Genomic DNA, 15,466 nt, shown 5'->3' on the forward strand with positions numbered 1-15,466 from the left:
AAGTCGGTTGCTGGTTTGACAAAACAAAATTGCACCGACCCACCCACCTGCCTTAGTATACTAGTTTAGTTCTTTCACATAAAAAGAGAAGAAGCCATTGAAATTATGATTAAGCTGTGTAATATGTTTTTAAGAATTGTGTTTATGATGCACATCTTAAATTGTTTTAGTGATCCCATCACATTGCTTTCGAACTTTCTTGAACAAAGGCATATATACTGTGCTGTAGATACTCATTGCTTTAGCATTCTTGTAATGTTAATAACAAACTATCGGGTATTATTTTGTTGTCATTATTTCAACATATTTGTGCATTACAGTGATGCATGTTTTAAATTTTATCCTATTGCTGTTAAGATTTGAAAGATTTGTATTTTAAATGCTTTTGCTATTAATGTGTTACTGCAGGTGTATATGTTATGTCATTTAAAATGAAGAATGTGGCATTTAGTATGGGTAATTTGAGGTATAAAATTGCAGTAACCACTGCGGAGGACGAAGATGAGATGTTGATGGAGTGGTTCAAGCTTGTAACAAAGAAGAATGAACTTGTGCGGAAAGAAGCAGACTTAGTCTATCAGTGAGTTGAAGTTTTCTTGTTTAGCTTTCTTTATAACAAACTCTACAGAGAATTTAGCCATCATGCTTTCAGTTTGTATGATTATTTCCTCTTTGTTTAAATCTACTGATAAAGCTTCCAGTTTTTCCAGTTTCCTTCTTGTAACATTTCACTTGTTCGTAAACTGAAAGGTGCTTCTTAGGGAATTCTGATGCATAGTACTCTGCAGTTTTGTAGGATAAATCTGTATATGTTACTAACTTTTAATATGAGAATGCACACTGGGCTATGATGATAATTGTATTTTTTGGGACTTGTAATTCACCACCTTTGGAAAAACCGCCCAAATTATATATATAATACTTGAGGGAAAAAAGTGAAGGGCGATATCATGAGAAAGGTTGCTAAAGGTTAACTAAGTTCTAGAGACCAACCAAGGGTGCTCTGGTGCCCACAATCCCATTCTTCATTCAGGCAAAGGCCAGTGAACAGAAGGCACAAAGAGTTTGCAGGTGGAAGGGAGTTGACAGAATGTAGTTTGGTGGGGGTTAGGGAGGGGTAGCAGATGGAATTTTCCCCTTCAGAACAAAGAAAAGTCATGTCATTTGAGAAACCCACCATGTTGCTCAAGTCGAGCAATACAGTTAAAGGACAGAATATGATGAACTGAGAAAGCATTTGAGTTAATCAAAGTTAAATCAATGAAGATTAATGTTTTGATAAGAGTGATCACAATTATTTTGATATGTGAAAAAGTTGCACACAGTCTCTAAAATACAATGTTAAAAAAATGTACTATAAACAACAAAGGCTGAGACATGCCTTAAATTATCTGCCCATTAGAGCTCAATAAAAGAGAAAATATTTAGGTTAGACAAGGATAAGAGGAATGAAAGAAAACTAAAAATCAGTAGTCTGGCAAATTGCAAAGCTAAGACTGCTGGTGGAGATTAGTGGAGCATGTCATTTCAGTAAATAGAAGAAAAAACTGTAGATCTGATTAATTTAATCTACATTTTTTAAGTTTCCTTGAGATTTTCAAAGTATTTTGAATGAGGATATTCTCTTATCCAACATCATTTTAGTTATATGCATTTTACATTTTTTTCTGTATGTTTTATGGGATCCTGTAGTTCTAAGTGATTTGAATGTACAAATGCCCAGTTCTTGCTTATTGGATTTCCTCCTTTTTAGACTAGATGATTACAAGCCTAGTGATAGCTGACAGACATCTAAGAGAGGGGGTTGGGATTGGCAATCATTTACAAGAAATAAATGGGATATGTTTGTCTTGCTTGTATATCTGTTGCTTTTTTTTTTTTTTTAGGCAGGTAGAGTTAAGATAACTGTATAGGAAAAAAAGGTATCAACACTTTCCTACTTTGTGCTTAATGTTTATATATTTTATTTATGTATATCATAGGTCAAGAGAGCAGACACTCGAAGATGAGCAAGTTCAGATTGATTCTCAGTTGCATTACCTTCTTGGCAAAGAAGGTAAAAATTTATGCAAATGTCTATAATAGAGTTCTTTTTCACAGTTTTAGTTTTTAGATAAAGAATTTCACAAACCAATCCATCATTTATTTCGTGTTCTGTTTGAACTGATTAGCAGACCCTCTGTGAAGTCAACAGTTTTTACCAGAGAATTTGTTAACCTGCTTTTGCTTGACACAACATTTTTGAGCAGGTGTGACTTATGTGGAGAGTATGATTAATGTGATAGAACAATCTTGTTTAAGCAGATACTGTGTTTGCAACAGTATGGAATTTAAAGGGGGGGGGGTGTTCCTCTCAGGTGATGGAATTTTTTTTAATTCTTCTGTAGATGCTGAAAAATCCTTTGAGGAAAAAGAGGAGGAAGAGTACTTGATTCAACGCAAGCTAGAAATCGTCAACCAGCGCAACTGTATTGTTGACAGCATAGATGAGGACAGGCTTAGGTCAGCATTTTACTCTTATGCATCATCCCTTTCTGCTACCTTCTCATTTCTGCTGTATGTTACTTTGCTGTTCAGGGTTGATTTTGTTCTTCGTGTAATCTCTTTCTTCGTTCACATTTGTGAAAATGTTCACATTTGTAACCTCTGACAAAGGAAAAGAGAATTTTAGCTGCAGTCATTTGATGGTTTCTCTTTCACCTGCAGATATGAAGAAGAGGACCGCAATGTGGCACAGCTGATGGAATCAAAAGGTGAGATTTGTTACAAGCTTGAGTGGGCCATGTTGTATATCATCCAAACATTCCAGACAATGATGTAAATAAGCATGTGATGAGTCTGAGACTGTTGCTGTCAATACCTTGTACAGGATCTTGATAAGCTATTTTCACAGAATTTTATTTCAATGCTTCTAATTTTTAAGCTTTTAAAATGTTGACAAGAGATTTACCCAAAAGCAAACATTAACAGCAAACCATACTAGAGAACCATGATTCATTTTCAGTCCCTTGTAGTTTCTGAAGTAAGTGGGAAAACAGTTAACAGTGTGCTTTATTTAATCTATTATATTTTGGTAGCCTCATTTGGGTTGGTGTTTTGCACATTAATTCCGGCAACTTAAAAAAACAATTTCCAGTATTGCTGGCAAAGGTTTTGTGTATGGTATTTTACACCATTGAAAAACTGAAGAAATGCCTTTATAACCCCATTCACATTAAAATTTTGACTCATTAAGTCAGCCTTCTCATCATATGTGACAAGCTGACCGAAGACTGCAGTATATGTGATTCCTTTTTTTTTTAAATTTCACCCAAATCATTAGCGTTTGATTCACTGTTAGTGCTTTCAGCATTTTCTGTAAAAAGACAGTTTATGTGAAAGCAAACCTACTATTTCACCACTTTAGCAAATAATTCTTGTTTAGATATACCTTGAAGTTTATTAATCATTGAGAACAGTTTGAACAGATAGGCTGTTAAAGAAAGACAATCCGAAGACAGCAGAACGATAGATCCAAGTGACATTCTTTTTAATGCACAACTAGAGAAAAAAACAGGAATAGATTTTGCTTCACAAGCATGATAATTTATAAATGTTTATGGCAGTTGTCATAATGTTATAAAATATAGAGAAAAAAAAACTAGATGCACACATTTACTAAGTTCTTTTATTATTATTTATTTTAAAATAGCTTGGACTGGACTTGGTGAGATTAAATTACTGCTTTAAGCATTTGTTGTCTCCTCAGACCTATAGTAATGACCATTGTGCAACAGAGATGTGCATTATCATGTATTGCATGCTTTGTACAGCCAAGAATGCAAAGCAAACAATAAGAATGGCGACTAACTCCATGTTGTGTCCAGGCTTGTTGTGTAATGTCTTTTAATTGTCACAAGGTATGTTGTGATCTATTCAGACAGCTGGTGATTGGCTAATTGAGATTTACCTGTTCTTGCAGCATGAACAGCCAATCCCTTTTGCTGTCACACTGTTTTTCTTCATACCTCTTTGTTATGTGTGTGTTAAAATCTGTACCATATCTCTGGTTTACCGTCCTAATGCTGGTTATATCAGTTTTACAGGTTACTTGTTCTAAATATGTGGCCCATATTTTTGAAGCATTGTTTTGCATTTATGTTCCATTAAGTGCTTGATTAAATATTTTAGATGATGCAGCATTTTGCATGTTTGTGTGGTTGCACTAATAAAAGCAGTATGTGCTGTTTTAAAGCCACTAAAGTGACGTTACCTACGCATGATTTTCTTTAAACAGTGTATTATATGCATGTATATGAATCATGGAAAAATGCTTCTGACTTGAAATAAATAAAAGCTCTTGTGCAGCTGATTTTTGATTCATTCCAAAATGAAATTTTATAGCACTTTCAGCAACTTTTGCATTTCTCACAAGTATTATTAAATGTTTGAATGATTTTATTCTTTTGAAAGTTTGAGTAGGCTGTAGGAGATGGGCAGTCTAAGTTGTAGAAGTATATATTTTTATTTATATATATTTGATTGTATAAGCATTGTGCAGTTTATTAGATTTTGTAATTTATATTGACATGTACATGCATTTAATTTCTTAGATATAAATCTTAAAACAATGTCATCAGATACTACATGCTTTTAACACTACAACGCTTCTGTTTGCATCTTATGCTGCAGGGTTTTCTAAGACGACAGCAGGAACTGTTACGAATGACAAGGGAAAGAAGGTTTTTACTTCAACCTTCTACACCTGAACAAGCATGTTGATTGATGGACATTTCCTGTCCACATTCCAGAAAGTTATCTAATGTGTGCCACATATTCCGCCTCTTTTTGGCTGCTCCTTTAGATGGTCTCACCAGTCCCGTGGGCAATTACTTTAAAAATGATATTGAAAAATAATATCACACCCAAAGAATCTCTTTTTGTGCCTTTCAGAACTTTGGATATAAACATTTTACCTTTTGGGTCTGCTCGTTTTCAGTTCCTATTCATACTGTAATTGTATATTTTAAAAAGCTTTGTACACATTACAAGAAATGGAGTTCTGAATAAAAAATTGTAATGAAAAAAATGAAAACTATGTATTTCTCTCTCTCACTCACTCACCCATGCTCACACACTGCTAATTTCAGAAGTTGGTACCAAGAGTTGTTCTAAAGTTGTAGTGGTTATATTTTCTGCAATAATATGGTAAAGATTTCATTTCTGTAGATTTTGTCCAGAGGTCATTCCACAGATTGTATTCTCTGACACATTTGTTGCATACAATTTCAGGCTTATTTATAGAGAGCAGAATTGAGGCTAATGGTTTTCAAAATGAATACACCTGTTTGCATACAGGTTTGTTCACTATTGTTGTTTTAGCCCACTAGGACAGATGGAATGCAAAACATTAAACTCTTGTTTGATCTCGGCATCGAATACCTCATGTGCAAGTATGAAGGTGCCTTTCTCAAAGCCTCACATATTCAAAATATTTTTTTTATGTGCATATGTATATACATAGAGATGAAATTCTGGTCCACAAACATGTCTTTCAGAAGTTGCTTAACCATATGCATTCTTCTTCAGCTAAGCGTTTCCGTGTTGTTACTTTTTCAACTTTTTCCTGAACATGTATTCATTTATTTAACAATAATTGCACTATAAAAAAAACCACCTATTTTATTTACCCTGAAAGTTGAGAATTGGGCAGTTGTATCATTTTATGCTCGTATCAAATTTTCTTAGAGGTGGATGTCATGATCAAGGGGTTCTTCATTGTGTTTAATAGAACATAGCATTTCTTAAAACTTTCAATCTAATGTCTTCCACAGTTAAATACATATCGCAGACATTATTTGTGAAGCTGTCTGCAAGAGCTGACGCTACCTTTCGTGATTTAAAGCTTTTTCATAAAAAAGATTTATACAGTTATATTTCCCTATCTCATTAATGTTCTTGCCAATACTAGTTTATAAGATTTAGTTTTCTTTTATAGTTGTTAATCACCTTCTGTGCTTTGTTCAGTTTGTGTTTTGTTGTTGACCTAGTTTTTCTGCCATTTTGTCCATATGAAGAAAAATTACCAATAGCCATATTTTATTTGTTAGAATTTGAAAATTGTTTATTTCAGACCAAACATTACAGATTTGCAAAAAAAACATGTCCATTTTTATGCTCAGTCAATTGCTGTAAGCTTGTACACAGGAGCTGATTTGTCAGTGTCCCATTTGTTGTGTCTTTATTGAGGAAGCAGTTATCCATCCAGCTAACTCCATGAGAAAGCATTCTGCGGTGATAAATTTAGAAACATGTTTGCAAAAAAAATGCTACGCTATCTAAAGGGGATAAATGTTTAATGCTGACCCTTTAAAATTTGGGTTTCGTGGATTTCATTATTGTAACCACCCATCTCAGAGACATTGGACAACAGAATATAAATCACAATATCTTTTACCACTCTTTAGATTGCTTAATCATTATCATGATCCAGTTCTGTGTTGATTTAGAATTTTATCAACAGACCTTCACTTTCTGGTATGCAAGGTGATGTAGTTGCTTCTCTGTAATCAGTAAGTTGGTAAGGTAGATAGTAAATGATAGCACTGTGCAGCAGAGATTCTCAACCTTTTTCATGACTGTACCCCCTAAGGATGAAAATATGTTGCCGGGTACCCCGTATGCATAAGTACACCCATAAAAGTGCTTATTTTCATAATTGCATGTGCTTATTTATGTTTCTGCATACCCCTACAGGATATCTTCATGCATACCCCATACTTTTAAAGAGACATTCTGTGCAAGACGCCATACATTGCATAAAACTTTAAAGTAGTTTGCATCCCTTATGGCTTTGTAACCCAGTCAGTATAGGTACAGTACAGATTTCAGTCAGTACAGGTGCTAGCATGCCATCAAAAGAACAGACTGGCATGAAGACATAAGGCTGTGAAAATATGATTGCCTCTTTGAAGGAAGTCAGGTTATTTTTAAAGAAGTTTGTAAATAACAGGCTTCATTATTGTAACGGAACGTTTAGAAAATGACACTGATGCCTGTTTACTTCTAAAAATCAGACGCGTGAAAAATCATTCATCATCAGGATAGCCTACTTACTACTTGAAAAGGTTTCATTGAATATTTGATAGAAGCATACGAGCGTAGAGGGAGAGGATTTTTAAATGTTTCTATTTAAATGTCATTTTATAATAAGAACATGATGGTCTGCAGTCTTTTGAGTATTTTTGTGCATGTATAAGCATACAAGTGTATGCATAAAATAGAAATGGCGAGCAGGTATCTCGGAAAGCCTAGATACTTCTGCTGTATAAAGAATGGTACACTTCTGGTTTTTTCTTTTTTTTTTTTTGGCAGGAACTTGTATTTGGCTTAGCATATGGCTTGTGGGTTTATTTTGTTGCTACCAAAGACATCTTTCTTTCTAGCTCACATTTGCTTACATGCATTTCTTTCCGTCCTTTCTGTCCCATATAGTATCAAATTCACTTTTGTGCCTACTTTCAGTTTCATGTAAACTGAGAATTTCCAAGTAAAATTGTGTTGAAATCCCAATATGCATATGTGTGTGTGCACATATGAGCAAATGGTAGTATTGGTATGTTTATGTACATATACGCATTAAAATGCATTTGTATGTGCAAGAAACATGTTTACTCTTTTCTGGTGACATGGTTGAGATCTTATCAGCAGTGTGTGTGACAGGGTTTAAAATTTTTAATTATACATTGCACAAAAATGATACATTATCCTTGGTAGATGTGCTTAAACAAGAATGTTTTTGTGGGATATTTCTTTAAAGCACATGAGATTTACACAATGGAGTCCTCAGATTTCTGCTTTCTTGAATTGTAGATGTAAAACAAAAACTTTGTAAGTTGTTTAATAACAGTTCAAGACCACAAATGATGTTTTTCATGTGCAAGGGATTTTCCTGAGTAACACAAAGGACTTATGGATACAGGTGTGTACTTGCACTTCTGCAGCTATGTGCATGTGGCTGATTTTAATAAGTTGTTTGCTTAGGTACAACCACTGATTGCATTTACTATTTCTAGTGACAAAGTCTGTGCAGCATTCGGCAATCCAGCATTGCTTAACATAATAACATTCTTATTAAGTGTGCTTTCTCCATCTCTGCTTATGAATTTTAATGTTGCTGTGTTATTTACTATTTTGTATTTTGGAGTCACTTTGCTGTGTTAAAACTTTTGTGCTAAAACATTTTGTTGCAAATCAAAAAGTGATCATTTTAATTTGATCTACCTGATTTTCGAATTGTGAGCATCTTAAAAATGATACTGAAAATCTGTGAATTTGAAATCTCTTGGAACGTGCTTTTGTGTGTCAAATGTTTGAGAAAGTGAGTATGTGTAGTCTACAGCACTCTCAAAGAGGGTTCACAAAGCAGATTGCTTTTGTATACACTTGTACATGCATGTGCATAGAAAAGACTGATCAGTCTCCCAAAAATACAGTTACCTAAGTCTCAGAATTTGTTGGAAACAGGAAATACAATGGTAGGATCATTGAACTGATTTGTAAAAAATTTGAGAATGAAAAAGAGGTATGTCTGCTTGTAACAAATCCAGTGTCCTAAAATCCACAATGCCTGAAGTTTCAAGCATAGTTTAGTGTTAGGCTTGAACCTTGTTAAACAAAGTAAGCAAAATGTATATGCACTCGTTAAACTGGTATTTGGGTTCATAGTTGAGTGTTCTAACCCCTCAGCTAGCTGATATCCTATACTGAAGAAACAGATTTACCCTGTGCATTTCTAGTAATCTTTAAATCATCAACTTCCATCCTTTAAGAAGTGAAAACAGCATGCAAAAGTCAAATAGCAGCAGCATCTAAACTGAAGATCACTAAACCACTCAATGGTGACTGGATTTATTTTGTAATGATCAAAGTCTACATAAATGGATTTCCTTTGACTAGCCAAAAATTAAAAAAATCATTTACATATATATCCACAAAACAAATTACATGTAAGATTCTGAGTAAGAACAGATAACCACAAAAAAATCTAGTCCCTACTCCATAATAGGTGACTGTACTCACATTTGATAACTGAAATTAAAAGCTATTGTTCTCTAAAGGTGAATAATGTCACGACAGGTAACTGCAGTATTGTCAGTTTCGTTCACTAAAGCCCCCAAAATGCACTAGATGTACTTGGTCCAGACATGGGAATATATTATTTTTTGCATCAAATGGTCAAAAACACGATGAGTGGAAATAAAACTATTAGGCTTAGACAAAACGTCTTGTGTGTTTAGAGAACAAAAAAAATTCATTGTATCATGACAGTTGCATGTGGAATGCCGCTGCTTTGAGATTCTTTATTCTGCATTTTTAGAATATCCTCCAACTCTTTTGACCGCTTCTTGTCAATTATTTCCATTTCACGAATTTTCTGAAAGTAGAAATTTACTGATTGATAACGCTGTGATATTTATATACTTTCTCTTCTCTAAGTTACAAAAATAATAGTGGCTTAGAGTAGTAGGATATTAAAACTATTTTATTTATTCTCAATTTTGCTTCCCATCAGTATTTATTAACCTCAACATTCTTTTTTTTTTTTTTTAAACAATTGTCATGACATTCTTAAAAATAACCAAGATGAGCACTTTTACAGACGCAAGTTTCAAAATCAGCCATACCTGTGAGATTTCTGTTGCAATAATGTTGCGATACTTTTCCCCCCGACCAAGACTTTCCATCTCAGATAGAAACTTTTGTCTTTCCTCAATTTCTTGTTGTACTGTAAACATTTTTTTGAACGTCACAAGAATATGCAGGAGGAAAACATTTCCAGCATGATTTAGCTTTGAGTTCTAACTAAAATTGTCTCTTATTCTTACCCACTGGTCCACCATCACATATAAACCTTAAGCATAACTGCTTTTCCTGTATGCCAAAGATAAAATGCCTTAAATATCTCTACATTCATTTCTAATTCTCCCCAATGTAAGACATTTAGAAATGTATAAAATGCAAGAGACACCCAAACCTTTCTGGCAATAGGCACTTACGCTCGTCAAAACGATCAGGCTCAGGGGGAGGAGATTCCAAACGTTTGCGAACACGCTCCATTGGTATGTTTGGTACGTCTTCCCCATAAGCCATAATGTTTGCAAGCTTTTCCTTTTCTCGTGCAGACCGTGTGTCTGAAACAGCATACATGGCAAGATATTTAGAGCAAGGGGAAACTTTTCAAATGTAACCTACAGAACATACCAGTTATTCATCTGTAATATTATTAACTGAAGCCTTTCAAAAAGTGATAAATTGTTACAATCTTCTCCATAAGGACTTGAGGAAAATGATTTATTTTCAAACACACGAAAACATTCCTTACTGTAACGTGGCGGCACATAATCTGACTTTTTGAATGCTCCTTGTGCCTCCATGGTTTCACGGCTTCTGATGCCTCCTGAATAGTTCCTGACCACAAAGCCAAGTTGCTATACGCTACATTAGTCATGACTAAAGACAAACTCCAGTTTTGTTTCGTTCTTCAAAAAAAGCATTTACTTCTGATAAATAATTTGCAACAATGATCTTCCAACCCTCCAAGAATACTGCCATAAACTTAATTAATACTCAATCGTGCCGTCTTCAGCCCCTTCACCACAGTAATCTCTTATGTACATTGCTAAGAAAATGGCATCATAAGAGTGGAACTAATATTTTGCTGAACAATGCATGTTAAATAATATTACAGTTAATAATCACTGATTGTGGTTTAGCATACAGGCTAACTTCCTAAATGGCAACTTGAACATTCTTTAAACCCCTTAATGAAACTGAATGGTCCTGATTGTGTAGATGTTTGGATACTCCCTACTGTGCCAAGATAGATCACCAACAAGGACCTCCAAACAGGCAATATTTATTGAAGGCCAAGATATAAAATGGTTGCAGACTTTAAAGGAACTGGAAGTTATTTTGCAGGGTTTTTATTGTTTCAGTAAAAGCTGTTTTCACATATTCCATGGTCTGGAGGTTTGAAAAACTGAGTGTCAAGAGTAATATATAGTGTCCTGGAGTGTGTAGACAATGTATGTGGTCAAGTAGTAGGAATGAAGCTGTAGCAACTGAGTCTTGTGTACAAGAAAGATGATTATGGATAATGAACCGTGCATTAGATAAAAACTAATAATGGCTCTGGCAATTTTGACTGTATTTCTATGCTCTTACAAAATACCGATCACAAAATATTTTATTGCCTATTACACTTTTTAACAGGTGTTGAAATGGCTACAGCAGCTTCAATAAGAACATCCAGGAAGTATGTGAAAGCAAAATGTGAATGCTACATGCAATCTTTTGTGCCTGAATATAGTTTATATATTGTGTTTGTCCTTTAACTTATACTGATTTGAGTTATAGTGAGCGCCTCATCAAAGCCTTTCTCTAAAGAGATGATAAAGTTAGTGTCATATTGTTGTATCCTGGTTACACTTATATAAATTCATTATAGATATTTTTCAGTTTCTATTAAAAAAACTTGGTCCCTAGTCATATTTAGTCATGGTCAGAAGACATTACCTTGGGTTTAAGATAGTACTAGAAGTCACCAGTTTTGGAGGCTTTGCTCGTCGGATGCTTGAGGTTGGAGGTAATTGCAGTGGCAGCTGACCCCCATCTTAAATGGAAATAGCACAAATCAAGTCTATCAATTGTATTAACATGCAAGCACATAGGCACAAATAAATATTCATGTACTAATACATCCACATACACATGCACATACAATGTTCATAAACATAAAATGTAATTTTACTATGCAAATATGAGGGGATACCTCCACACACAATGTACAAAATGTAGATAACTCTATAAAAATTTAAAAAACTGAGTTAATTTGGCTGTTAGATTCCGTCATAAATGAAACATTTAAAAAATGCTGGATGTGTTTCTCACTGCAGATCTTTTAGAGACGGAGATTAAAAATATCTCAAAATTGTCTTTAGATCCTTTAAGGATATATATGCACAGATGAATCAATAGAAGAGGCCACCAGATACAGAAGAGGTGGAGTCCAGCTCAGGGATGGAAAAACACTCCAAAGAGTATTTCCAACAAGTAAGTGCTGCACATACTATAAGGCCGAAGCCAAAAATCTATGACTGCAGCTCAAATGGTCTGAGAAAAGATTCACAACAAAGACATCATCTTATATTCTGTCTTTGAAGTCCTGTGACAGAAGATTGAGAATGGGTCATGACAGATTCACATGTTCGGCAATTTTCACATTTTGTAGTCCCAAGAGTACCCCAGTAACAGTGGCCAACTTCCTGCAAGACTATCCAACTGACCAGAAAGTAAGAGTAGAGGCATGGTCGGCCAGTACACCGATAAAAGGAAAAGATTTTCAGAACCCTGCAGTGTACAGCAGACTTTATCAGGGCCTCTGGAGTTATTGTCTGAGTATTTGAAGACAAAGAAGATCCCATTAACACAAAATATCCAGACAACTTACATCAGAAAAAAAGAACAGTAAGCCCAAAAGTACAATAATATTATAAGATAATAAAATGAGTCTATTGAGAAAGAATATTACAATGCTGTTGAACGGAGTAAACTAAGATAACAAAGTATATTGATACACCACAGACTTAAAGAATTGAACAGTTACAAACAGAAAAGGCTAGTACAAAGTATAATACCTTATAATTGGCTATCTTCCATTGCAAAATGCTTCAGCCGTGAATACTATTTACAATACATAAAAAGGTTTCTAAGCATATATTTTAATGGTTTTAGATGCATATTTAGGCAAAGCAATTTATATTTAAAATGCAGCTTTCAGGAAGACAGATACACCTATCTCGCCAAAATTTCTCATTAAACTTACCTTTTAAAGTCCTATCCACCTGTCGTTGCTGAAAGTTTGTCAATTTGGACTCGCGCATCATTTCTGCAATAAAATTAATAATTGTATAATTGAATTTGAAATCTAAATGTAACTACAAACACCTTCAGTTTATTCTGTATACCAGCAGTTGTCACAGTAATCATGAGGGTCAATATCTCGTCAAATTCTCTGATGACACTGCACTGTTCTCTCCTCTTAGCAAGCTAGTAGATACCCATGGCGTAGCTGTGGATGAATTTATTGCCTAGTGCGATAACAATTTCTTAAAACTCAATGTAAGACCAAAGAGATTGTCCTTGATTTCCGTTGAAATTCTCTATCAACTCCTGTTAGTATCATCCAGGACATGGAGGTGGAAATTGTCCCTGCTTTTAAATACATGGGCACCATCTTCAATAGGAGACTTTTCTGGGATTCAAACATTCAAGCTGTCATGAAAAAGGCTCAGCAGTGCCTCTTCTTTCTCCAGAAGCTGTAGTCTTTCTCTGTCTCCCAGCAATTTCATGAGCTTTTTTATAGATTGCACACAGAGAGCGTGCTGTCCTTCTCATGTAACTGTTTCTACAGCAGTTTATTGGTGAAGGACAAGAGCAGCTTACATGTTACATCATGTTGTATCCACCTGCTCCAAAATCATCGGGACAGCCCAGAGTGTTCTTCAGACTCTGCTTACTTCTGAAAATGTCTGAAATCCTTTGTGATGATAGGCATGTCTGTCAAGAGAATTTTTTCAACTCCCATAGGGTTGTTGCTTCTGTGCACCTGCATGCAGGACAAACAGACTGAGGCTGTCCTTGTTTCAGCCATGCGACTTCTGAATGTGACTGTGTGCAGATGAATGCAGCTGTCTGAAACATGAATGCATGAGTCTGTTTGGCAGATATGGTTAAGTTATGGTATTTTTTTGTGCTTTTATATCGAGCTGTCCCAAATTGCCCTCTGGGATAAATAATGTGTTATATTGTATCTTACCTAATAATCAACAATGATCGAATGGACCCTTGCTGTTCATTTCTTTTAAATATGTCCATTTTAGATAACTTCGTTCACTTAAAAAATTACACTAATTAATGAACATATATCCGTCTCCTTGTTTTGTTCATTAAGAAAAATGGAGAAAGAGTTATTTAATTTAATTAACATGAATGTATTCAAAAAATACTCATACACATAAAAAATAAGGCCCGAGCAATTGCTTTTTATGATAAAGGAACTAACCAATTCGAAAATTTCCTAAGACATATGTATTTCACACACACACACACACTTGTTTACATTTCGTAATATGCAACATTGGTACTATTAGAAGTTTTTTAATTTTAGTCGTTATTATAAAGGATCCAGTATTATAACTCAATCTTTAGATATTTTTGTTACCTATGACAATAAAAATAGTATTTAATACACAGTCTCTGACCTTTAAGTAAATCGTGTGTCTCTTTACTGTATTTAACTTGAGGGGTACTCCAAAATCCACCCTGCGCAACCGAGCTCCTAGGAGCCGCCATTTTGAAGCTTTGACTGCTGCTATGAACGTCATTTCCGGAAAAAGAAAGGTCAGGGTTAGACTACGGTTCCATGACCATGACCCCGTATCTAGTGGATGTGGTGATCATAATTTGCTTCTCACCACGGACTGTCAGGAACAGGGGGAAAATGCTCCTGTTTACTTTTGTATTATACAGTCATGTGATACAGGGTCTGAAAAATGTTCGTGTGTAGCTGGCCACGCAGTAAACTAGTTTTGTTTACACTGTACTTAGCATCATCACCACAAGCTGATGCCGTGAATCTGTATACAATACATTTATATCCACTATACAGGTCAGTGGCGATGTACAAAACAACATTATTAATCCGCAAGGGCAGTTGCAGGGCAATTATGCCACTACTTTGTGGGTGTGTGTAGGTGTGAAAGAGAGAATTCTTTATTTAGAAGAGATAAAAAAAAGTGAGGAAAGCATGCTTATCATAGCTGCGTGTAGACTACATCTAAATTAACAAATAAATAATTTTTTTTAAAAAAACAAGAAGACGAAATAAATGTCCAAAGGAAATAATTATTTACTCATATTTAAAGATATGTGAAGTCACGAAGTTTACTGTTTATTGTATTCTAGTAAAGAGAAAGGATTTAAGAAGTTGGGGTGCAACATATATATAGCTAGCATATATATATATACTTAGTTTGAAAAGTTTGGGTTTTTTTTCAGTGTTCATGTGTTCATTGAATTATCATTAATCTTTAAGAGTGATTTTTCCGCAATAGATTATAGCGTTTCTGGTGGATTTGAGTGTAGAAACTCGTTTTATAATGTGTTTTGTAAAGGGGAGAGGGGGTGATCAGACAGATCCGATTATGTCGATGCTCTATAATCATCACCAATCTTTACCTACAGGCCCTTGTCTCCAGCATCGTGTGCATTGTCGCAAAACCGCAAATGCAACCGACAAGGACTGCCGACAAGGACCCTCCTCACCACCCAGTTGTGTGTGGGCTGGCAGCAGACCTTTGGCGCAACAACTCGGACGACACTCACTGGATTCTGGAACAGTCTCCAGTGCTGCTTGGCTGCGACA

At 35.0% G+C, this 15,466-nt stretch overlaps 2 protein-coding genes across 3 annotated transcripts in view; one reads left to right on the plus strand and one right to left on the minus strand.

Moving 5' to 3' along the window:
- The window catches only part of LOC112574662 (MICAL-like protein 2), a 13,454-nt gene extending 5,135 nt beyond the window's left edge, over positions 1-8,319 (plus strand). The window contains exons 3-8 of one of the 2 annotated variants that reach the window (XM_025255867.1): positions 481-580; positions 1,983-2,056; positions 2,388-2,502; positions 2,707-2,753; positions 3,692-3,706; positions 4,672-8,319. In XM_025255867.1, coding sequence (XP_025111652.1) covers positions 481-580; positions 1,983-2,056; positions 2,388-2,502; positions 2,707-2,753; positions 3,692-3,706; positions 4,672-4,748 — 428 coding nt within the window. In that variant the 3' untranslated portion in view covers positions 4,749-8,319. The remainder of the gene's footprint in view (positions 1-480; positions 581-1,982; positions 2,057-2,387; positions 2,503-2,706; positions 2,754-3,691; positions 3,707-4,671) is intronic. The other variant, XM_025255875.1, reaches the window with a different exon arrangement.
- On the minus strand, positions 7,329-14,415 carry LOC112574671 (UPF0193 protein EVG1 homolog). The gene is made up of 7 exons (XM_025255889.1): positions 14,304-14,415; positions 12,866-12,928; positions 11,557-11,653; positions 10,364-10,449; positions 10,038-10,172; positions 9,666-9,766; positions 7,329-9,415 (listed from the first exon to the last, which is right to left on the minus strand). Exons 1-7 carry the CDS (start codon positions 14,392-14,394, stop codon positions 9,293-9,295), a joined length of 696 nt encoding a protein of 231 aa, XP_025111674.1. The 5' UTR covers positions 14,395-14,415; the 3' UTR covers positions 7,329-9,292.
- Positions 14,416-15,466: the final 1,051 nt, after the last annotated feature.

Source organism: Pomacea canaliculata, linkage group LG1 (genome assembly GCF_003073045.1).
Source record: "Pomacea canaliculata isolate SZHN2017 linkage group LG1, ASM307304v1, whole genome shotgun sequence".
Lineage (NCBI taxonomy): Eukaryota > Metazoa > Mollusca > Gastropoda > Architaenioglossa > Ampullariidae > Pomacea > Pomacea canaliculata.

Coding starts and splice junctions, on each gene's coding strand:
- LOC112574671 (XM_025255889.1), bottom strand. CDS start 14,394: ATGGCGGCTCCTAGGAGCTCGGTTGCGCAGGGTGGATTTTGGAGTACC. Junction 11,654..12,865: donor GGTGGATAGGACTTTAAAAG/GTAAGTTTAATG, acceptor TTTCCATTTAAG/ATGGGGGTCAGCTGCCACTG. Junction 10,450..11,556: donor AGTACTATCTTAAACCCAAG/GTAATGTCTTCT, acceptor CTTTGTGGTCAG/GAACTATTCAGGAGGCATCA.